The 23,937-nt window shown below is 47.2% G+C and overlaps 1 protein-coding gene across 1 annotated transcript in view; it reads left to right on the top strand.

Moving 5' to 3' along the window:
* The window catches only part of ADAM12 (ADAM metallopeptidase domain 12), a 336,316-nt gene that overhangs the window by 182,464 nt on the left and 129,915 nt on the right, over positions 1 to 23,937 (top strand). The window contains exon 4 of the mRNA XM_052660834.1: positions 16,238 to 16,316. Coding sequence (XP_052516794.1) covers positions 16,238 to 16,316 — 79 coding nt within the window. The remainder of the gene's footprint in view (positions 1 to 16,237; positions 16,317 to 23,937) is intronic.

Below are 23,937 nucleotides of genomic sequence, written 5' to 3'. Positions count from 1 at the left end.
GTGCAAGATGGTTCTGTGAAAATGAAACCATAAATCCCATCTGAATTCTAGTTGCTGGGTTCTTTAGAGGAAGTATTCTTCTGTTTTCCTTCTTTTTTGTTTTTTTAAAGAAACCACAGTTCTTTGTCATCTGAGAAACAGATCCATGGCTGAGAAGCCAGAAATATTGGAAGCATGTTTGTCTTTTTTTTTTTTTTTTCTGGCCAAAGTTTGTCCAGAGGAATGAAGTAATGTTGTGGGCTGGGCACATGGAGAAGGTGTCCGTTTTTGCCCTGTACCCAGGATATCTGGGAGACTTCACAACGGAGAACTTACCTCTAGAAGGGAAAGGCTCTCACTCGTTGCTGAGTGCTGTAAGATTCATCATTGCCGTGATGCTAGCAGTGTGTTTTTTTCTTTAATGCACTCCAAGTAAGGAATATATCCCCAGATAGCTGGTGAGCTCTGCAGATTTCGTAAGTGTAATGAATTACTGCTTCAATCAAATCCAACCCAATTCATCACCCAGGTCGTGGTTTTTAACCAGTTTCATAATCTGAGACTAGTTCCATGGTGGCTCAGATGGTAAAGAATTTGCCTGCAATGCAGGAGACCCAGGTTTGATCCCTGGGTTGGGAAAATTCCTGGAGAAGGGAATGGCAACCCACTCCAATATTCTTGCCTGCAGAATCCCATGGACAGAGGAGCCTGGCATGCTATACATAGTCCTCAGGGTTGAAAAGAGTCAGATATGACTGAGCTACTAACAGTTTACCCACTAAAGTTCTCTGTTTTTCCTGACCCAGGGTGATATCTTGTCATGTATTTCATTATTTAATGAGATCAGCAAGGTCATTCATATCACTCTATCTTAAGAATAATGAAAGCAACATTGTGTATCCCCAACCACCATTCTAACTTAACCACTTAAGTACTTGTAGGGGGTTAGCTCTAAGTATTAATATTAGCCAAATTCTTCTGTAACCCAGGGAACTACAATTGAATAAGAAATTAAACTCCATGAGAAGTGTCCATTTACCCTATCAGGGCCCACACGGAGAAAGCGAAGAGTTCAGACACCCAGCTGTGGGGATGTCGATGGATGAGGCCTTTCCCCTGGAGAGAAATCCATCAGTGGCCATCGTCACCGGTGTCTGTTCTTTGGCCCTTCTTCTCTGAAAGTTTCACAGCATCAGGTCTAAATGCAAAATCCTTCCAGACACACACACAAAAAGAGAAAGAAGCCCAGCTGCTGATCAGGTAGTAAATCATCCAAGCATTTAGAATAGTTACTGGGAAACAGAAATATTTACGTTGGGTTTTACAATACTTTTGTTGTGGCTTCTTTTTCTTTCTTTCTTCTCCTTTTTTTTTTAAAAAAAAGGGGAGACAGAAGAATATTTCCTATAAAGAATGGAGCAACTAGAATTCAGATGTGGTTTATGATTTTGTTTTCCACTTTGTGTTTTACAGCCCTTCATTGTCCTAAGGATTTGTATCTGTTAAACAGCTCTTTCGTGGACATCGGTGCCCTCTCTGTGTTGGCAGAAATCTGGGGCTCTTTCCAGCCCAGGGCAAGAAAGAAGGTGCTCTTGATGGCTAGGGCTCCACAGACCCAGGTTCGCTCCCTGAGGCCCTTTTTAAGAAAAGAGAAAGACACCCATTTCCAAACCCAACCACATCACTTGTTAGAAGCATCAGCAAGAGGGTCTGAACAGTTCTGTGGCGGATTCGGGGAGCTCTGAAAGTGAGGGTCCTTTCCCTGTCCTGGGCCACTCCTGGCAACCCTCTCTTGGTGCTGATGGTATGGAAATCTGCAGAGCAGAGCTCTCTTTGAGCAAGCAGAAGGAACACATTGGATCGAACACACACTCTGTGAGTTTGGTTCAGTGCAGGTCAGTGTTGAAGTGAGCCCAGCTGGCTGCTCAGCAGGTCTGCCTGGGAGCTGGCGGGCTGGCTTCCGCCAGAACGTCCCGAGGCCAAGAACATCCCCTCTTTTGCCCCAGAGCACCAATTAATAAAGTTCCTCCTTGAGCGATGTGGGTGAGGAAAATAGGCTGAACTGCATCCAGATTTCTGTAGAGCAGGTTCCCAGGTCATCAGACCTGCAGCCTGGCTGGACTTCAGCAAAGTAACTCCTGCAGCCCCTCAAGTATTGGCAGCTCTGGGGGTCCAGGCAGACTGGTCATCTTGCTTCTCGGGTTTAAAGTTGTATGCCCATCGATTTAAGGGGGTTTTCATTGGTGGTTCTGAATAATCTGACTAGACTTTTTTAAAAGCTGGAAATTGAGAAAATGCTCTTTGGAAAAAAATAAATTAAGTATTTTCTTTTTTCCACAGTGTGAAGCAAAGGCCAGATCTGTGCTAGGTGGCAGAACGTTTAAGGGTCAAAGTATCTTTTATCAGTGAGATTGTGTGTGTGTGTGTGTGTGTGTGTGTGTGTGTGTGTGTGTGTGTGTTGGGTGGTGGTAGTAGTGGTCTTTGGTTCTTGGTTTTTGAAACAGGAAGAAACACTTTCTCATACCTCCAAAGAGCAGCAGTTCAGTAATGACTCAATAGTGTTTCTGAGTGCCTCCAATGTATTTTTCTCATTCTTGATATTTACATTCCTTCCAAAAGTGCCTTATTGAGCACCTACTGGGAAGCCTAGCGTGCTGCAGGCCACAGGGTCGCAAGGAGTCGGACATGACTGAGCAACTGAACAACAATAACTGGGTTCCAAGCCCAAATCCAGGGCTTAGGATACAGAGGGGATCAGACAGATTGAGTGTTGCTGCATAAGTCGCTCAGTCGTGTCTGACTCTTTGCGACCCCATGGACTGTAGCTCACCAGACTCCTCTTTCCATGGAGTTTTCCAGCCAAGAATACTGGATTGTGTTGTCATTTCCTTCTCCAGGGAATCTTCCTGACCCCAGGATCGAACTCAGGTCTCCTGCATTGCAGGCGGGTTCTTTACCATCTGAGCCAAGATGGATGAGGCCCCTTCCCTAATGGAGGATACACGTCTCAACAACTCACAGAGCAAATAAGCAATAAATGTGATGAGCACAGAATCAGAGTGAGATCCTGCCTGGGGGTGGGGTGGGGGAACAGAGGAGACCAGATATAGGAAGGGTCAGGCCGGGAACCCTGCTCCAGAAAGCGCTGCTTAGGGTGAGGGCTACTAGTTGCTGGCCCAGCAGAGAAAGAGGGAAGAAAGTTCCAGACCAAGGTAAGAAGGAAAGAAGTGAAGTGAGCTGGACCTGGAGGGGTGAGGGGATGTGGGGGCCAGTCCATGCTATGGAAGTTGAAATTGATTCTGGGTTCTGGAAGAAGCGGCATGTGTGGTTTTAAATGACAGAGTGATGTGGTCTGATTTTTTTTTTTTTTTTTCAAAAACCTGGCACTCTGGCTCACTTTGGTCACTGGATGGGAGCGGGGTAGGAGCAAAAGCAGGAGGCTGGCATCCAGGCCTTCCCAGAAGGGCAGGTGAGGGAGATGGTGATGGACCAGGAAGATGGGAGGTAAGGTGGATGGAAGCCGACAGGTTTAATAAAAACAATTGCTCATGTTCTTTGAGAACATGTTTATAAGTGTTTAATGTATATTATCTTCACAGAAACCCTATGAGAAGATCCTATTATCCCTGTTTTATTTATTTTTTTGGCCACATTGCACAGCATGCAAGATCTTAGTTCCCCAACCAGGGGTCAAACCTGTCCCTTCTGCAGCGGAAGCACAGAGTCTTAACCACTGGAGCGCCAGTGCATCCTTCTTCCCTTTTTAGGTGAGGAAATGGCAGGAAACGGCAGTACAACCAGGTCAAACTTTCTGTTCAAGGTCACCAGAGAAGAAAATGGTGGAGTCATATTTGCTCTCAACCACTATGGTAATCCTGCTATCAAAGATGTATTTTGAAGGTAGATTTGTCTACCGTCAATTTTTTTTTATTACTTGAAAATATATCAGCCTAAGTTTGTCCTAAGATATTGACTGAAAGCCTTTTGGGAGCAGGAACTGGCCCAGAGGCTGGAGCCTCAAAAGTGATTAAGGAAGACCCCACGCCAACCCTTTAGGACTGACCCCAGCAGGGGACTCTTCTCTCAGCTTCACCCTTCTTGTGCCCACCATTCAGTTATTCAGCATTCCTTCAAATGACCAACCAAGAATTTTGCTGGAGGAGAAGGCAGCCTTTATGTCCACGTACAAGTGATGGCCCTGGGCTGGGCGTAAGGTATGTTAGCATCTAACAACCTCAGTCTCTTGCCGCTAGTAGCTCTGTGACCCTGGACAAATGTCTGAACACCTCTCAGCCTCAGTTTCTACGTCTATGAAGTAGCCAGAATGCCAACCTCGCACTGTTCTTGTGAACGTTTATGAAGTACTGGTTGTGACAATGTCTCTGCGCATTGTAGACCATATGGGAGTTGGCAAGTAGCAGCTCATAAATGCCACCTTCGTGTAGGGAAAGAGGGGCAGTTAGGAAATGAATAAAGTAGACTTGGCTTCTGGTGTCAAACCTACTTGATTATTTTCAAGTGATAGCACCAGTAATCAACATAAATGGGCTCGATTCTCCGTTCACCTGTGCTACCGAACTCTCCATTCACCTCTCTATAGAATAGTGTCAACCTTCACTACACCAGTACACATAAGTCACCACACTTAGGTGACGATTGTTCCTCAGGCTAGAGGTGAACAGAACCCTGATTCAGATCATTCCTAAGTGCTCCTTGCCATTCCAAAGCCATGGCAATAAATGGGAAATGGAAAGACCCACCCGATCCAAGCTATAATTTCTCTCTGTTTTCAAAGTCAAGTATTGGCACATTAAATATAGTGCCCATTTAAGAGGAGATGAGCAGAAAGGGCAAATGTAAGATGAGGGAAGAGGAGAAATTGTATCAAGTGTAGGGAAGAGCTTGGATGGTGAAGTTAGACTACCTACGTGGTAGTAACTTAGCCACCATAGATAAGTCACTTAAGCTCTCTGAGCCTAGGTTCCGCATCTCAAAACAGACACCTACTGACTATAGCTGTTGTCAAAGTTAAATAAAACAATTCCTATAAAAGACTTTTGCTTCATAAGCGTTCAATCAAATATAAGCTTCTTCTGCTGCTGTTACAGCCAACTGGTGTTTTTCAAAAGAAGCAAATTCTTAAGCTTAAAAAGAACAGCTGTTTTACCTATGTTGGCAGTGATGTTGAAGAGTGAAATGGAAGCTATAGAATCTACTCTCACAGTCCTTTCTGAGAAAAGTGAATGTGGGCTTTATTTACCTGTGAAAATAATAGTTTACTTAATTTTCAACTTTTCCTGTTTTATAGCCCTATAGTTCTAAAAAGTGTGTTAATTAAGCTCGACAAATCTCATACTATGCAGACAGGCTTATCACATCAAGAACAGCCTAAAACAGGAAATTCCCTGGTGGTCCAGTAGTTAGGGCTCAGCACTTTCACTGCCATGGGCCCAGGTTCAGTCCTTGGTCAGGGAACTAATATCTCGCAAGCTAGATGGTGTAAGCCCACAGTCCAAAGACTTCTGAGCTGCAGGTGGTCGTTTAAAAGGGTGGAAAGCAGCCCTAGAAGCTTTAGGCCCATGTAAAATGCCAGCTGTGGAGTTGTAACGACAGGAACCCACCATTTTTCACCTGCTTTCACGTTCCAGCTGGAAAACACAGTTGGCAAATCAGTCCTGCTGTTCTTAAAGAGGTTTCTACTGAGTCTACAACTGTCCACAGTGGCACGTGTGATTTGTTCACTTCATAAATGGAGAGGGTCTTCTGAGTAGTCGTAAATATCGCGGACGGCAACATGAATGCTTCAGCATCAGTGCCACAGGACTGGATCCAAAATTCTGTGTACTTGTGACTTAAAATGAGACGCAGTATAGTATGAAATTATTTTGCAGAAAGTCTAATTGTCCCCTACAGTTTCTAAAATGCTGTACCAACAGTTTTATTTACTATCATTTGTGAAACCAAATGAGAGAGAGTGGGAGAGAGGAAACTTCTTTTTTAATTCCAGGGGAAAAAATTATTTTCATCATTTTGAGTCCCTTAGCAAATGAAAAATAACAAAAGAAAACCTTATATAAATGCTTCACTGTTCATACAGATGTACCGTTCTAAATCATTAGGATCCCAAATGCCAAAATTGTAACCAAAAATAATTTGACGTTTATAGCTAAATTGAATGGAGTGCTAAGTGAAACCGGATAAGCCCCATTTAGCACTGTGGAAAACATGGTTTCAGAAAAAGAGGGAATATAATTTGCTGCTGCTTGTTTTTCAGGCTGTCAGGATCATGTCTTCCTGGCAAGGCAGTGTTGGCCAGTGGTTAGGGTGAGGGTGGCTTTGGAGCCAAACAGAGTCAAGTTCAGTCTCTACAGGCATTGCTGTGTGGCTTTGGACAAGTCGTTATGCTCTGCGAGTGTTTTCCTCTTCCTTGTTAGGCAGTTGATAGTGGTCCCTATACCACCAGGCCTCTGCCAAGAAAAGTAAGAAAGTACGCTTGACAAGCAGGTGGCCTGCCACCCGATACACTGTGAGCCTACAAACAGCAGCGTTAGGAGGGAGATGTACACGCTGATGAAGATAACAGGACATGGATAATGTTGGTGGTGGTACCTTGCTTCAGCCCTAAATCGTGAAGCCAGAGCATGCGTTATTTAACTCTTCCCATAAGGAAAACAAAAATCATAAATATGTACAAAGATTACGTTCCAAAAGAAATTCAGGCAAAGCTCAGGTGTGGTAAATACCAGGTCTCTGATTCTTTCCCTTAGTTTCAGTTTCCTCCTATTATTTCTTAGCTCAATGAGCTATCTTTATAGAGAATTGCTCAGTGGCCTGATCTTGCCATAAAATCATCCAGAGGGGACTTCTCTGGTGGTCCAGTGGTTAGGGCTTCAGGCTGCCAATGCAAGGGGCACAGGTTCAATCCCTACTCAGGGAACTAAGATCCCACATGCCAAAGGATTTTTTTTAAAGTTGTTTTAAAAATCATCCCTAAGATCTAATGACATCAGCCTTGAGCCCCATGATTCCACCCCATCTAGACAGACTGTTCACTAAAAACCAGAGCAAGTTCTTCCAGGGTGCAGAAGAATCCAGAATCCTATCTGAATACATACTGGCTTTTTTCCTCAATCTTTTCTCTGTATTTACTTTAGCTCTGGTTGAGGAATAGGTAATTTTTCAATAAAAGATATTCTTTTTAGTAACTCAGAAAACCCTGATCATGAGTTTCAATTATGATTTTTATTGTACGATGCATTTTGTTAATGCTCCAAGCCATGTGAAAGTCTTTGGAGCTGTATTTCCAAATTCTCATAAAAGAAAACCATTACCCAAATTTATATATGAATGATTTTGTAATTTGTGGAATAATAACTTGCAGTGGCGTAAATCTTCAGGAGAAAACTGGACTGGATCCTTTGAATACCAAATGGGCTTCACTAGGAAGATCACTGAAGCCTCCAGTGTTTGTGTGATTTCCTTGCAGAGAGTGACTGAAGTGCCTTCTGGAGTTCATTGACAAACAAGCGCTGTCTTATGATGCTTTGGCTTGAATATGCTGCATAGAATAATTAAACCCACACACCATTCACATCATCTTCAAAGAAATAACAGGAAAAAGATGACATCTCATCAATGAGATTTTCATATTCAGAGTAATTGATGCCAATTTCTAACCTCTCCTTTCCCTGTTTCTGTCATTTAAGCAGTTCTAACATTGATGTCAAGTTGTCAGATGGATCTTAATGGCCTGACAGCATTTGGAACACTTAAAATAACAAGGAAGGGAATGTGATCATTCCCACCCCGCATGCCCCCTCCATGGTCCGTGATAACATTTTTGAGCCAAAAAAAGAAGTAAGAAATAAAAAAGAAAGACATTTATTTTATTCTTTTACTGATCCAATTAGTTTGACTACATTCTATCCAAACTGGGTTGCTTTTCTGTGATCAGTTCAGTTCAGTCTCTCAGTCGTGTCCGACTCTTTGCAAACCCATGGACTGCAGCACATAAGGCTTCCCTGTCCATCACCAACTCTCAGAGTTCACCCAAACTCATGTCCATTGAGTCGGTGATGCCATCCAGCCATCTCATCCTCTCTCATCCCCTTCTCCTCCTGCCTTCAGTCTTGCCCAGCATCAGGGTCTTTTCCAATGAGTCAGCTCTTCGCATATTTTCTGTGATAGTGATTCTGTTTGTGCCCTCTAAACCCACTCCCATATTCTTAAAAATTCTGGGATTCTAGAGAATCCCGTGGACAGAGGAGCCTGACAGGCTACAGTCCATGGGGTCCCAAGAGTCGGACACGACATAGCGACTAAAGAGAGAGATGTATTGACTAAGCTTTTGCATTATATTGGACTTCCCTGGTGGTTCAGTGGTAAAGAACCCACCTGCCAATGCGGGAGACATGGGTTCAATCCCTGGATTGGGAAGATCCCCTGGAGGAGGAAATGGCAACCCACTCCAGTATTCTTGCCTGGGAAATCTCATGGACAGAGGAGCCTGGCGGGTTACAGTCCATGGGGTCACAAAAGAATTGGACGCGACTTAAATAACTAAACAACAACAACAACAAGAGCTAAACAACAACTAAAAAGGAACTAAACGAAAACAACAGGGCATTATGCTAGGCTTAGGAATGTAGCTTTTGTCCCTTAACTCAGTATGGGAGAAGACAAGTCAACAGGAAACAGAATAGAACAGGGAAAATCCTACAGCAGAATGTTGGCAGAACGCAAGGGAGGGGTTAACTCACTCCAAACGGGGGGCTACAGAAAGAGCCCCCGTCACAGACGGAAAAGTGAGCAGGTGTTTCTTCCTGCTTTCCTATGCTTTGGGGAATAAACTATGTCATTTTGGTGAAATCCATCTCATTTAAACGATGTAGCTAAATTATATAATGGTCAATTTAGAGTAGGATCGTTTCCAATATTGATCCCCCAAAAAAGCAATTTGGGAGTAATGGTTTTTATTTCAATACAGAAATCATTTCAGAAATACAACAAATTTTAAAAGGAGGTATGTATAAAATCATAATGTATGTATCTACATCATAACGTTTTACTGTCAATACTAAATGATCGTTTTTCAGCCCTATCCACCACCAAAGACTCTGACATCAGAAAACACTGTACTCGGCTGGAAAGGGCGAGATTTTACTTGTCCTCATATAAAGCAAGCGTGTGCTGCCTGAGGGTCTGCCTCTCCATCTTCACTCCAAGCCACTTCCTGCACCTGAGGCTCTCAGAGTCAGCTGCTAACTGGAAGACAGAGGAGACTGACCTCAGGCCCCTTGCACTCATCACAGGCTCAGGGCTGGATTCATCCTCTCCTTTTCCTCCCTCGGGACTCACCCATCTCAGCTGACAACTGAGGTTCCTAATTCTGCCTGTCTCCTGAATTTCCCACCCCAAAGGCTCCTGTCCTTGTCTGGCCCCTCTTTGCTCAGAGATTCCCTCCAGCCTCTTAGTTACCCTTCCTGTGCCTAGTGGTCTCTTCCCCCTCAGAGTTTTACTAAAACGACTATCAGAGTGGCCTTTAGCTCCAAAGCTTGCATCTGCTCAGATCTCTGCCTCATTTAATGGTTCCTTAGTGCATAGTGGGGGGCTTCCCAGGTGGTGCTAGTGGTAAAGAACCTGCCTGCCAATGCAAGAGACGTAAGAGATGCAGGTTCAATCCCTGGGTCGGGAAGAGCCCCTGGAGGAGGGCATGGCAACCCACTCCAGTGTTCTTGCCTGGAGAATCCCATGGACAGAGGAGCCTGGTGGGCTACAGTCCACGGGGACGCAGAGTCAGACGTGACTGAAGTGACTTTGCACATATGCATGCTTTGCATGGCATGACGTCAGTGACACTTGTTCCCAACCTGCTGATCTGAACAACAGCACATCTCCTTACCTCACTCTGCACCTCAACAACTTGGGATTCCATCGAGTCTTACCCCCTGTGCCCAGCCCCCACTGGCCTGCTGTTTCCCTACCCTCCAGGCCTCCCTGCCTTTGAGGGTGCAGTAACTTTATCGGGAATATTCTCTTTTCATCCTTCCCACCTCACTAACCCCTCTCAACCTGACTCCTTCTTCGCCATCTCCCACGACTCACTTGGGTACCACCTCGCCCTGGGTTGGAAGCCTTTCCTTGAATTCCCACAACGCTTTGGGTGTATCTCTATCACGGGGCTCTGACCACTCTTTGGGTCTGTCCTCCACCCGATGGTGAGCTCTTGGGGTCTTATGCCCCATGTCCAGCACAATAAATGTTGGTTAAACGAGAGAATATTGAGGTGCCACTTGTAACAACAAAACAAATGGGAAACAGCAAAATCAACTCCTGGCATTTTATTTTCCGGTGTCCAGAGGAACAGAATGCCTCGTTAGATCAGCTAATCTAATAAGCAGAGAAAAAGAACATTCTCATGAAATTATGCATTCACCTTCTGTCTCCATTTGCTGACATCCAGAATCCATCTAATTGGATTTTCTCCTTGGGGAAATCTAAGGGAAATGGGCTCATTGCTGTCACATCTCCAATATGGCCATTGTCCATGCACTCTTCTTGGCTTTCTCCAGGGACGCTGGACTTTAAATTAAACATGCGTCTCAGGAAGCTTCACCTGAGTGATTTCCCAGCTTCTTCGTGGCTCCTTGGTAGGTCACGGTACCTAAGAAGGACGAGAGTCAGGTGTTACTGGGGTTGGGAGGGGGTGTCATGCCTGACATTTGGCAACCCCATGGACTATAGCCCACCAGGCTCCTCTCCAGGGAATTTTCCAGGCAAGAATACTGGAGTGGGTTGTCATGCCCTCCTCCAGGGCATCTTCGCAACCCAGGAATCGAACCCACGTCTCTTATGTCTCCTGCATTAGTAGGCAGATTCTTTACCACTAGGGCCACCTGGGAAGGGACGACCTTAGACAGAAAGAGAATGTGCCTTCAGCGTTCCCCTCAGATCCCGTCATCCACACATCTGTCCCCGCTTCCATCCACCCCTTATTCTGCTCAGCGTGTATTCAGCCAACACTTGGCACAGCATGTACAACAGGTGCTCGGCAATTATCTCTTGACCATCTGGGGAAGGCAGTGCCACATAGAGGTTAAAAGAGCAGGTTCTGAAGCAAAAGCATCTGGATGCTGCCCTGTGCAGTGTGACCTTGGGCAGGTCAGCTAACCTCCCTGTCTCTTGGCATCCTTGTTTAAATTGGGATAAAAATAGTACCTAGGGGCTTCCCTGGTGGTTCAGATCGTAAAGTGTCTGTCTGTAATGCGGGAGACCTAGGTTTGATCCCTGGGTCGGGAAGATCCTCTGGAGATGGAAATGGCAACCCACTCCAGTACTCTTGCCTGGAAAATCCCATGGATGGAGGAGTCTGGTAGGCTACAGTCGCTGGGGTTGCAAAGAGTCGGACACGACTGAGCAACTTCACTGGTTCACATAAAGGGCTTAGCACAGGGCCTGGGCTGGGGGTGGGGCCACAAAGAGCAAAGAGCCTTCTGGTGGCTTAAATTCTTGAGGGAATATAGGCAAATGAATAAACAGGTGAATCAACAAGACAGGAAAGTGAAGGAGTTCTGTGATGTGGGGAATATGGGTGGTGGAGCCTACTCTAGATAAGATGATCTGGAAAGGGCCCTCTGCAAAGATGGTTAAACTCATACCTGCAGGACAGAAAGCAGCCAGCCCCATAAAGAGCCAGGTGGAGAATGTTCCAGGTGCATGGCAGAGAAAACGCAAGGGCCCTAAGTGGAAAAGGGTATGGAATGTTCTAGAAAGAGGCAGAAGGCATGCTGCCTGGGGGAGAATGAGCCACATTGGGAAGGTGAGGTTGTGAGTGGCTGGGAGGCCATGGAAAGCTTTGAGATTGCATCCCAGGCAGGCGGGGAGCCACTCAAGGGTTCCCCACAGGGCAGTGGTGTGATCCCCCCAAGTGGGACCAGGACCGTGTCACTGCCCTGGGCACCTCACAACCTGGGGGCTGGGGGCTGGACCGTCTGGCACTGAGACAATATCAGAGCAGAGAGGGTTGGGTTCTGATACATGGTGTGTGGGCCACAGACTCCCAGTTCCTGGGCCCAGAGGATGAGCCTCAGCCTCGGCAGCCAGGCCATCTGGCTTCTCTCCCGTCTCATGTCCTTGTCCCTTATGGGAAACTGAGACTGGAGAAAGCTCTGGGTTTTCTGAGCTCTCCATGCCCGGGTTGCTGCAGGAGAGTCCAAGCCTCTATTCTCCCCGGGCTGCGCCAGGGAAGACACGATATTCACAGTGGTGTCGGTGTGTCTGAGCTGCAAGCCCATGTTCCCCTTTCAGACTCTACTCAAAAAGGGGTATGTCCCTCAGTGTCTTAGCTATAGGGGGACATGCTCAGACCATCCCCATTTCCCCCTCTGTCAATACAAGGAGACACAGGAGAGAACTTACGAAGCTGCTAGACTCAAAATGTGATGGTTCTTGTGTTTCTGTTTAAGTGGCATTTGGATACAATGAAAAAATAGTGAGTCTTTAGGCAGAAATACCCATGCATCTTTGTATTACGGGACTAAGTCACATTTTAAAACCTCATCATTCACTTTATTGTTGTTAAAGCCCCACGTTCTTCTTATCCACCAGTTTGCTGACTGCCGTTGACACGAAACTCATTTTCTCCAACCCCCGGTTTTCTAGACAGATTTTCTGTATTTCTTACCCATGAAGGAAACGATCTCCTTGGACATCCATCTTTCAGTTGGAAAGCCTTGAAATTCTCTCTTTGCTCTACAAATTCCTCCTCCCTGTGTTACTCTTCTTAGCATTAGAAAGTGAAGTCGCTCAGTCATGTCCAACTCTTTGCAACCCCATGGACTGTAGCCTACCAGGCTCCTCCAGCCATGAGATATTCCAGGCAAGAATACTGGAGTGGGTTGCCATTGCCTTCTCCAGGAGTTCTTAGCATTAGGTATTCATATACCTTGATTTGTCCAAAAGGTGGTGGTGATGGTTTAGCTGCTCAGTCGTGTCCGACTCTTTGCAACTCCAGGCTCCTCTGTCCGTGGGATTTCCCAGGCAAGAATACTGGAGTAGATTGCCATTGCCTTCTCCAGGGGATCTTCCAGACACAGGGGTCGAACCTGCGTCTCCTGGATCTCAGTGGATTCTTTACCACTGAGCCACCTGGGAAGCCCTTGTCCAAAAAGAGGCCATCCAGCGTTGTTAGAAACAGAGTTACTCAATTATGAATGAGAGATGCATACTGCAAAATGATTATTGAATAGTAAAGCATATAAGTCATAATAATATAGTTTCCAGTATATTAATTTTTTCTTTTTCTCCTTCCTCTGCCGTCTTGAAGCTAACCAAGCCCCCTCCATCACCAAGACCTCTAGGCTGTACTGGTCCCATCTCGCACAGGCGAAGGCTCTGTCCTTGCTGACACCTGTGCTCTAGGCACCGGCCACCTGCCCCTTTCTGCCCACGTTTCTGCATCCTGTCCCTTTAGATCATCCGTCTTCTCTCTGGTTCCCTTTAGAACTACCCTCAGGAAAGTTTCTGTGACCTCCCCTGTCACCGTCCCCTCAGCCCCCCCCGCCCCACACACACACACACCCCCCCCGCCAACCCCCAGCTGCCCCGTCAAGGTCACCAACCTCCCACCCATCCCTGGAACTCTGGCCACATGAAGGAAGACCACCAGCTCCTTCTCCAGACTCCCAACACCTCCCCCGCCCCTCTCCTTCCTCTGCTCCTGACCCTCCAGCCTCCTCCGCTGCAGGCAGTGAGCCCACCCTGGGGATCCTGTGACAGCTCAGAGGAGGATGCTGAGAAGATGCAGATTTGAAACCAGAAGCCAGAAGGGAGGTTAGGCTCCTCCACTGAGGCTGATCTCCTCCTGAGCAAAGGGACGAGTAAGGGTGCGGAGCACACACGAGCTTTGTCAGGGAGTGTGAGAAATGGTCGGCGTTTTTTATTCCTAGCCCATTCTTCTCAAAGGCTTACTGTTAAGTAGAGCACATCTCTGACCCACTGTGAAGGTCTGGCTGATTTAAACCAGGCATGTCCCAAAGAGATTGAAACCTGCATAAAAGTGGGAGAGGATTCTCAATTCTGGACTTGGCTGGAGAGAGTCTGAAGAGATCTCACTTTGTAAGAGGACCTTCTCTCTCATCTGTTACATTGGCAGCATTGCAGCTTTGATTTCTCCCACATTGATCAGGCCAGGCTTCTCTGGTGGCTCGGGGGAAAGAATCCACCTGCCAATGCAGGAGACACGGGTTCAATCTCTGGGTCGGGAAGATCGCCTGGAGAAGGAAATGACAACCCTCCCCGTATTCTTGCCTGGAGAATCCTGTGGACAGAGGAGCCTCATGGGCTACAGTCCATGGGGTCACGAAAGAGTCAGATAGGAGTTAGCTACTAAACAACAACAACAATATTGATCAGGACTTTGGTTGTAAAGCCCAACCAGAACCAGCTGAAGCAAAAGACAGGGGTTGATTGAGGAGAAGGAGAAGCCAAGTGGACCCCTGAGGTACTTGGAAGACTACCCTTTTTTGTCCTGTGTCAGAGCTGGTGACGGCTGGGTGTTCCTGGGGCCGCGTCCTCCTGCACCCAGGGCGCAGGCTAGAGGAAGCCTTGAGTGCATTTGTGTGAAGCTCTGAGAGCAAAGAGGAAAGTCTTCTCCAGATTCCCCAGCTCCAGGCAGGCCACGGACAAGACTAGAGATGGGTTCACTTGGGTCCCAGGTTCATCATGGGGCTGGAGGTGGAGTGACCCCAGAAGAACTGAACTGTGTGACATGCATTCCCTGGACAGAGGGGGTCGGACAGCATCGTCAGTGTGTCCTCAGCTCCTGCAGAGTCCAGTGTTTAAAACACTCTCCATTCATGAGAAGGCAAAAGGCGAAGGGGGCGACAGAGGATGAGATGGTTGCCTGGCATCACCGACTCAATGCACATGAGTTTGAGCAAGCTGCGGGAGACAGTGAAGGACAGGGAAGCCTCAGTTCAGTTCAGTGGCTCAGTCGTGTCCAACTCTTTGCAACCCCATGGACTATAGACTTCCCTGTCCATCACCAACTGCAATCAGAGTTGGACATGACATGACAACCTCACAACAGCAACTCATTACTGCCCAGACTGATAAAATGCAGAGGTGTGTAGAGCTTTGCCCTGCCTCCCGCCAACCTGACTACCCAGATTCCAGACCCTCGGGTCTCCTGGCCTTGCCGTCCTCTGCCTGGAACCCCCTCCTCCCAGCCCAGTTCTGCCTGCAGACTCCTCTCCTGCTCTCTGTAAAGCCTTCCCTTTTCCCTCCGCTCCACCTTCTGTGCGTCTGTTCAGCCAGGAAGACTCTGTTTCTGCCTCTGTGACAGCCCTCCCTGCCCTGTACTGTGCTCTGTCCGTCACCTCACAGAGAAGTGTGCCCAGCACATAGTAGGTGCACTGGAAATACTTGTCGCGGTGACATTGAGAAAGACAGAGTACACATATGACAGAGGAAAGCACAGAATAGCTTGAAACCTAAGCAAACTCAGGCTTTGCTGCCATCAGTGAGGATCAGTAGGTCGCAGGCCATTTTCATTAGAGGTTTTTGCCCCTCTACCAATTCATCTTAGAAAGTCAGCCTTTCAGTTTGACCAAGGTCATTCCCCCCCGCCCCCCCTCCCCCCCACCTACAGCACTCTAACACTTCATCATGGTTTGAAACACTTCTTTGACATTTTAATATTGACAGCTGGCTCCCTCACCTGTGGGAGAATTAGCAGGCCAATATTGTGGATCCAAAATTACGTTTCCGGTGGGGAGCTTAGCTGCTGATTCTAGATAGCGGGGCCATGTGACTTCAGAAGGGTGGGCCTCTTCTGAGTTTCTGCCAGCTATAATGAATACTGCTGTACGTTATATGTGTAAGTTATTAAGAGAGTAAATCCTAAGAATTTTCATCGCACAAAAAAATCTACATGTGCTGTTCAGAAAAGAGTGTTGCAATTGTGAGTGCACTTGTGCCCACGTGCACGCGTGTACACACACCTGCCGGTGTTGGAGGACTGAGATGGGAAGGGTGAGGAGGGCACCACGTGTACCATAGGGGCTGCTGTTCAGACCGCATGCTGAGTCTCCTGGCTCTCCTCTGGATAACCTGAATAGGTTGAAGGCCCGAGGGAGCCTCATGGGGTCATCTGTACAGTGAGGAGGGAGTTGGACCCTTGCCGCCATCCAGTCTAGATACGAGCAACATGTCAGTGCGAATCGACACTCACGTTTATGTGGTTTTTATTTTTCCACAGAGGTCTCATCGCCAGCAGTTTCACGGAAACCCACTATCTCCAGGGTGGCACAGACATCTCTCTCATCCGAAATTACACAGTAAGTCCTGCTTGGACCACCATGATACTGTGCAATCAGATCTGTGCTTAAACTCCGTAGCTGTTTTATCCCCAGCGAAGTCGCATGCCCAGATCCTTCTGTTAGACCCCGGAAGAGCTTGGGCATCGCTTACTGCTTGGCCATTCCATTGTAACTCCAGAAAAACTTGACTTTGGCCAGGTATGTGCCAGGGCAGTCCTTGAAGGTACGGTTCTATTGCAGACTGACATTGAATCCACCTGCTAATAACAATGGGATGCTGAGCCAGGCAAATCCTTCCCGGAAACCGAGCCCAAACGAGAGTTGATTCAGAAAGCTGTCATCCCTGGGCTGAACTTGGCCGTGTTAAACTTGCAAGACCCTTAAAGACATTCAAAGGAAAACTGACTCTGCTTAACCTGCCATAAATGTAGCCGCCGTATCACTATGATACTGTGTCTTGGTTGTTGCTGGTATGTGACATTTATCAGCTCTTGGCTTTTTTGATATCTGAAGTTTTCTGTGTAACTTAGGGTTAATTTTGTTTATTCCTGTAATAAACTTCTATTGTGCTCAGCCCCAGGTGTGAATGTGGGCATTGAAGAGAGTTGTTGCCTCTGAAGACTGATGGTTACGTGTTTAAAGAGCTGTGGGTGTTTGTTTTATAAAGAGTACTTTTAGTACTCCCTGGGTGGCTCAGGCCTGGGTGTTCATTGGAAGGAATGGTGTTGAAGCCGAAACTCCAATGCTTTGGCCACCTGATGTGAAGAGCTGACTCATTTGAAAAGACTCTGATGCTGGGAAAGATTGAGGGCAGGAGGAGAAGGGGACGACAGAGGATGAGATGGCTGGATGGCATTACCAACTCGATGGACATGGCTTTGGGTGAACTCCGGGTGTCAGTGATAGAGAGGCCTGGCGTGCTTCAGTCCATGGGGTCACAAAGATCGGACACGACTGAGCGACTGAACTGAACTGAACTGAACTGGTGGCTCAGATGGTAAAGAATCTGCCTGCAATGCAGGAGACGTGGGTCTATCCCTGAATCGAGACGATCCCCTGGAGGAGGACATGGCAACCGGCTCCAGTATTCTTGCCTGGAGAATTCCACAGACAGAGGAACCTGGCGGGCTGCATTCCACAGGGTCACAGAGTCAGACACATCTGAGTGATACACACACACAAAAAAAACCTGAAAGGCTCTCCATCGTAGGCAGCAAATTCTCTCTTCTCCGCATTATGCCAATACTTTTCTTTATCACGTGTTTGGCACTTCCAAACTGTTACCTTCAGATTTCCAGGAGTATACAGAGTGAACTGATGCCCAAAGAAAGCACCTGAAAATCTTGGGTTAAAAACAAAGCATGTAAGAATTTTTATTCATGCCTAAGCAAGCTTGAGAGAGTCAGATAAATCTCTGGGAATGAGGGGAGTTTGGGGGAAATTGGATAAAGGTGTATGTATGGTTAAATCCCTTTGCTGTCCATCTGAAACTATCACAACATTGTTAACAGCTATACTCGAGTGAAAAATAAAAAGTTAAGAAAAAAATAAAAGAAATAAACAAAGCAAGGATGTAAGCTCAGAGCACTGGGCTGGTGAACTGAGGTCATGGGACCCCAGTGGGCTATTCAGGACTTAGAGAGGAGACCCAATGCTTCAGTGCTTGGGGTTGGGACAAGAGGGGTGGGCATCTGCAATCGAAAGTGAAGATGTCAGTCCCTCAGTCGTGTCTAGCTCTTTGTGACCCCATGGACTGTAGCCCACCGGGCTTCTCTGCCCATGGCTCTTTTCCAGGCAAGAACACTGGAGGGAGTTGCCATTTCCTCCTCCAGGGAATCTTCCCGACCCAGGGATCAAACCTGCATCTCCTCTGTCTCCTGCATTGCAAGTGGATTCTTTGGCCACTGAGTCATCTGAGAAGCACTGAGAATCCCACAAAAGTTAGGCCCCCAGAGAAGTGCTTCCTCTGTAAAAAACAAACAAAAAAAAGGACAAGGAAAACCCCAGTCCAGAGAAGGGGAAACAGAGAGAACTGTCTCCAGGTGTCCTGGAGTGAACAACGATTTCATAAAAAATAGAGAAAGTGAAAACCCAGCTGGCTTCATAAAGTGTACATTTGAAACAGGGTGGACTGGTGCCCAAATTCTAAAACCAGCGTAGGGATGGGACTCCCATTCAGTGTATTGACCTCAAAAGTGGTCCCAGGCCAGCTATGGTGCATCCCCTGGGGCCAAGCTGAAGCCAGCTGAGAATCGTTCTCTAGGGATATTTCTGTGACCAACCTAGACAGCATATTATTACTTTGCCGACAAAGGCCCATCTAGTCAAAGCTATGGGTTTTTCCAGTAGTCATGTATGGATGTGAGAGTTGAACTATAAAGAATGCTGAGCACCAAAGAATTGATGCTTTTGAACTGTGGTGTTGGGGAAGCCTCTTGAGAGTCCCTTGGACTGCAAGGAGATCCAACCAGTCAATCCTCAAGGAAATCAGTCCTGAATATTCATTGGAAGGACTGATACTAAAGTTGAAATTCCAATACTTTGGCCACCTGATTCGAAGAACTGATTCATTGAACAAGACCCTGATGCTGGGAAAGATTGAAGGCGGGAGAAGAAGGGGATGACAGGATGGGATGGCTGGATGGCATCACCGACTCAATGGACATGAGTTTGAGCAGACTCCAGGAGATGGTGAAGGACAGGGAGGCCTCACGTGCTGTAGTCCATGGGGTCATAAAGAGTTGGACACAACCGAGCGACTGAACTGAACCAAGGGGTATTTCTACAGCCAGATTACATAAGGTTCCCATGTCAAAAACAAAAAGGAAGAAGAATATCATTAAAGATAACCCAAAGTCAAAATGACGGAACACACAATTAGCAAAAAAAATTAGTAAGTGACAAGGGAAAGGAGAGAATTAGCACCTCCAGGAATGCAAGACGATGGAGAGTTGGAGAAAAGTCTGAGATATTTTAAAGAGAACAGAACCTAGGCCCAATAAAAATTCCAGAGTGAAAACACAAGGTGGGGGTGGGGGGAAGAACACTGAAGATGCCCCAGCAGTGCCCTCCCTCCTGCTGAAGACGGGTAATGGGTTTCTCAGTGGCATCCTGAAGGAGCAGCTGTTGGATTTAGAAGGCAGAGGGCACAGTGAATACAGGTGTGTCCCTGTTGAGTTTGTGGTGGGACAGTCAAGTGAAGGTGTTCAGTGGGGAGACAGGTGTATGAGCCTGAAATCCAAGACAAGGGTGAGGACCACAAAAGAGGAGGGCTCATCTCGGATATAAGTAATTGCTGGTGCACTGACTTCCCTTGGGAGGGGCAAATGGCAACCCACGCTGGTATTCTTGCCTGGAAAATCCCAGGGACAGAGGACCATTGTGGCTACGGTCCATGGGGTCACAAAGAGCTAAGCAATGGAGCATACACAGGCGTGCATTCACCTGACTTTCTCTCTCTCTCTCTCTCTCTCTCTCTCTCTCTCTCTTTGTCTCCTAAGACAATGTCATTTAAAATATGCTTTTAGAGTTAACATGACGGCCTTCCTTACAGAGTAAATTGTTGTTCCAATTAGAAGCAGAAAGAAAGAGATTCTAGAAATACTTAACAATAGGCTGGAATCCTCCAAATCTCGCTGGTAGATGATGGTGGAAGTGCTGGTTGAATACAGACCATCCTCCGGCTGTAAGATATGCTTCCAAGGTAATTTCCATAGTTTCTTGTTATATATCTCCAGCTCCCTGACTCATTCCCTATTCTCAGGCATTTTTGGTCTTTTTATCTCTTTTTGGGAAAAATGTGATAAGAGAGAAGAAGAAATAGGGGACTTGATAAACAAGGGTCCATCCACTGCCGGGGTATATGGAACTTGGCTTGCTGGTGACTGTAAATCCAGGCATCTCAGAAAGCACCCTGGACCGAAGGTGCTGGAATGTTGATAGTGGTTGTCTCTGTCTGGTGGAGACTCTGTAGTTTTCTATTTGTTATGACTGTTGTGTGTAGTGGGAGTGGAGTGGGAGTTCCTTTCTCCTCCTCCTCATCTTTTCACAAGGTAACTGTGTAGATAGGAAAACACCTCCCCCCTGCATCCAATCCCTCACTTCTCCCCATGGAACCATCTTCTCAGGGCAAGGAGGGCAGGAGTGGGCAGGCCCTGGCAACCTCTGGTCCCCGCTGACCGGGGCAGGGGTAGGGTCCCTGCCTTGGAATGGCCAGGAGGCCAGCCTTACTGTCTTCCCTCAGCTAAGGGTGGGTAAGCCTGGCCCATCCCTCTGAGGAATATTCCAAGCAATGGTCTTCTGTGGCCCCAGCCTCCCCAAGATGGGTCCCCCCAGGCTTGGCTAGCAAGAACAAGATAGGGAGATGAGGCTTAGAGATAGAAGGAAGGCTCACTTCTGCCCTGACCTAAGTTGTGTCCTTTGATGGAATGTACCAGAAACCACTCTTTCATAGGTAGGTAACCTCATAGTGTGGCACACAAGTGGTAAAAATCCACCTTCCAATGCAAGAGGTGCAAGATATGGGGATTCAGTCTCTGGGTCAGGAAGATCCTCTGGAGAACGAAATGGCAACCCACTCCAGTATTCTTGCCTAGAGAATCCCATGGACAGAGGAGCCTGATGAGCTACAGTCCATGGGGTCGCAAGGAGTCGAACACGACTGAGCATACACACACACACACTCACACACATACACACACGCACACACGCACACAGGCACACACACACAAATTCATAGTACATTTTGATCTGCATTGGACTCTTTGAATCCGTATACAACAGGAGAAGCAGCTGGAGGCTGGGTGAAATGGCACGTCGAAACCTCCAGAAACAATACGCATATGTTGCTTTTATAATTACAAAAACAATAACTTTTCCCTTTGTCCAACAGCCACCTTCCCCCACTCCTTGGAGTACAGTTCTGAGCTGTCAGCCACGTTGCTGTAAAGATGAGTGAACTGTTTCATTTACTTAAAGAAAACCCGCAGCCCTCGACAGCCTGTCCTTCCAGCAGAAACCCTCACAGCCTCCTATTGTCTTTCAGAGGGGTGGGGGGAGAGACAAGGATGCAGCTTTGGGGGTTTTGTTTCTATTGAATCAGGCTGGGAAACAAGAAATGTGCTGACTCACCCCACTTTCCCCCCAAGTCAGCACATAGTGAATTTCACTAAATTTAAAATTATATGTAAAATAAGAACCACTTTTTGGCTAGCATCTTTCTTTCTTAAGTTTAATCTCTCAACGATCAGTATAAGCTGGTTGACAGGCAGGCTAGCGGCTGATTTAATTTTGGAATTGGTCCCTTGTCTTTTCTCTCTCTGTGGCTCAAACCTTTGCTGGCCACATCTAAGGAGAGATTGTGTCCCACACTATCTCTTTTAATAAAGCCTGTGGGAGAAAATGCATGTGACATTTATGCTGTTGACACCCCAAAAGTCAGCTCTGGGTAAGGCCAGAATGGGCCTCCAGAAGGTCTCCTACATGTTGTCAGCACTTTGGTCCAAACACATCCTTCTGTTCTGTGCGTGTTAACAAAGCACCTTCCCAGTGCCAGGCCCCATGACTGCCACAGAGAATAAAAACAGACAAGAGAACCCACACGGGGCTAGAGGGTGGAGACTGACATAATTCTAAGCATCACAGACTGAATCAATAAAATCTGTGCTGAGTGCACCGAAGGACAGGCTAAGGGGCTTAATCTAGTCTAAGGAATCATGGAAGGCTTCATGGAAGAAGGGCCATGTCAACCAAGATCCGAAGGTTGAGGACATGACCCAGGGGATGGGGAAGGGAAGGACATTCCTGGCTGATGCCAAGTTTTACCTGGAGGTGGGGAATTGCCTGTAATTTGACAGGGGCCACCATAGGTAGGACTTCAAGGCCAAGGGGACAGTCTGGTTGTCAATAGAGGAAGATGGGGAAGCTTTTAAAAGGTATCAACCCAGGGGTTGTCATAACTAGGGATAGGCTTTGGAAGACACCACTGGCTGCAGTGTGAAGGTCATCAGAAGGGCAGGAGCAGAGATTTGGCAAGGTCAGGCAGCTGACCCAGGCAGGATGAGCCCAGAGCTGGGGTAGGAGGTGATGGCTGCTGAGGCCAGGGGCATGGAGATGGGGAGAAGGAAAAAGATCTGAGCTTCTGCACCTGAGCAATACCCAGAAGGGCTCCATTTGTTATATACATTTCTTATGGGAAAAATCTATGAAACCACTTGCTATACAAGACGTCCAAAAGGAACCGTCAGTGTTAACTGAGGCTGAACCATTAGAAAGGCATGAAATCCCGTATTTTGATCCAAAGTATTGTTTGAGTGCCATCCGTTCACTTCCATGGCAAATGTTTCCCATCAAAAGGAGTAGAATCTTCCACCATTGGCTTGGAAGTGGGTATTAGGGAGTCAGCCACTTTTCATCTCAGCTAGAGAGCATCTGAAGAGGGTGAAAGATGATTCTGGGGGTAGGAGGAAAGACAGAGACCATTTCCATCTCATAAGGAAATGAGCTAGGCTTGTTATAAAATTCTTTAAAAAAATTGATTTAAAATGGAATCCGTTTCCCTACCACGTGTATACTCTCCGCACATCTAATTCATCAGCTCTCCCAGGCTTGCCTGTGTCTCCAAGGCTGCTCTGTCCTCTCGCTGACTGAGGCACCAGACACCCCCTCCACCCCTCAGGTCCTCACCATGTCGCAGAGTGATTTCCACCTTCACAGCCATCTTATCCCCCCTCCCTGACCCACTGGCACTGCAGCAGCTTGCAGCCCAGCTCCTCACTTCTCAGCTGGAAGATGTTCTGGCCACCTGAAATTCCTCCTTGCTTTTCATCTCTCCTATGTGTATTCCAGCCACCACTGCTGCCTACATGATCCTTCTAGAACATCCTTCCATTTATCCCCTGTTTCACTCGTATTTTGATCCTCCCAGATCATCGGTAGCTTCCTCGATCCCTCCCCAGTCCTCATGTCCAAAGTTCTGAGACCAATCTTCCCATGGGAATCCCATGATGGGGACAAGCCCTACCTTTTCATACATGAATTCGCTCATTCATTCACACACCACTCACTCAACAACAAGTGTTCTTGAGTGCCCACGGTGACATGGGGTTAGCACCAACACTATGCCAGGCATTGTGCCAAGGGCTTTATGTGTCCTTGGTTGTTTGGCACTCCCAATATGTTATTTTTATGCCCAGCTGAATAATCTGAGACACAGAGGGCTTCAGTAGGCGGACCAAGCTCACAGCTAGTAAGGATTCAAATTCACACAGCCTGAGTCTAGGATCTGAGCTCCTAACCACTATGATGCAAACACAGGGGCCTGTTGTATCTCCCTGGCCGTGGTGCTTCTGTCATGGAATTCCGTCTAAAAGACTGTAGCGAGGCAGCTTCAGGAATGGGCTGGTGTTTGCTGTGAAGAGGAAGACCTGGCACATTCATCTGAGGGAGGGAAGAGGGTGCTCTGCTCGCCTGCTGTCCTGGGATATGGGGAGGGGCCAGGAGCCCTCTGGGAATTTGCTGAGCACCTTGCTCTGAAGCCCACGGGAACTGAGGAAGGCCCAGTGCCCCACAGCGCTGTGCAGGATGGAGGGGACATGGTCCCCATCCTCGAGGAACATGCCATCTGACCACAGGTGACACA

This window comes from Budorcas taxicolor, chromosome 23 (assembly GCF_023091745.1).
Source record: "Budorcas taxicolor isolate Tak-1 chromosome 23, Takin1.1, whole genome shotgun sequence".
Classification (NCBI taxonomy): domain Eukaryota; kingdom Metazoa; phylum Chordata; class Mammalia; order Artiodactyla; family Bovidae; genus Budorcas; species Budorcas taxicolor.
Note: the sequence above shows the minus strand (reverse complement) of the source record. Positions and strands in the feature narration are given on the sequence as shown.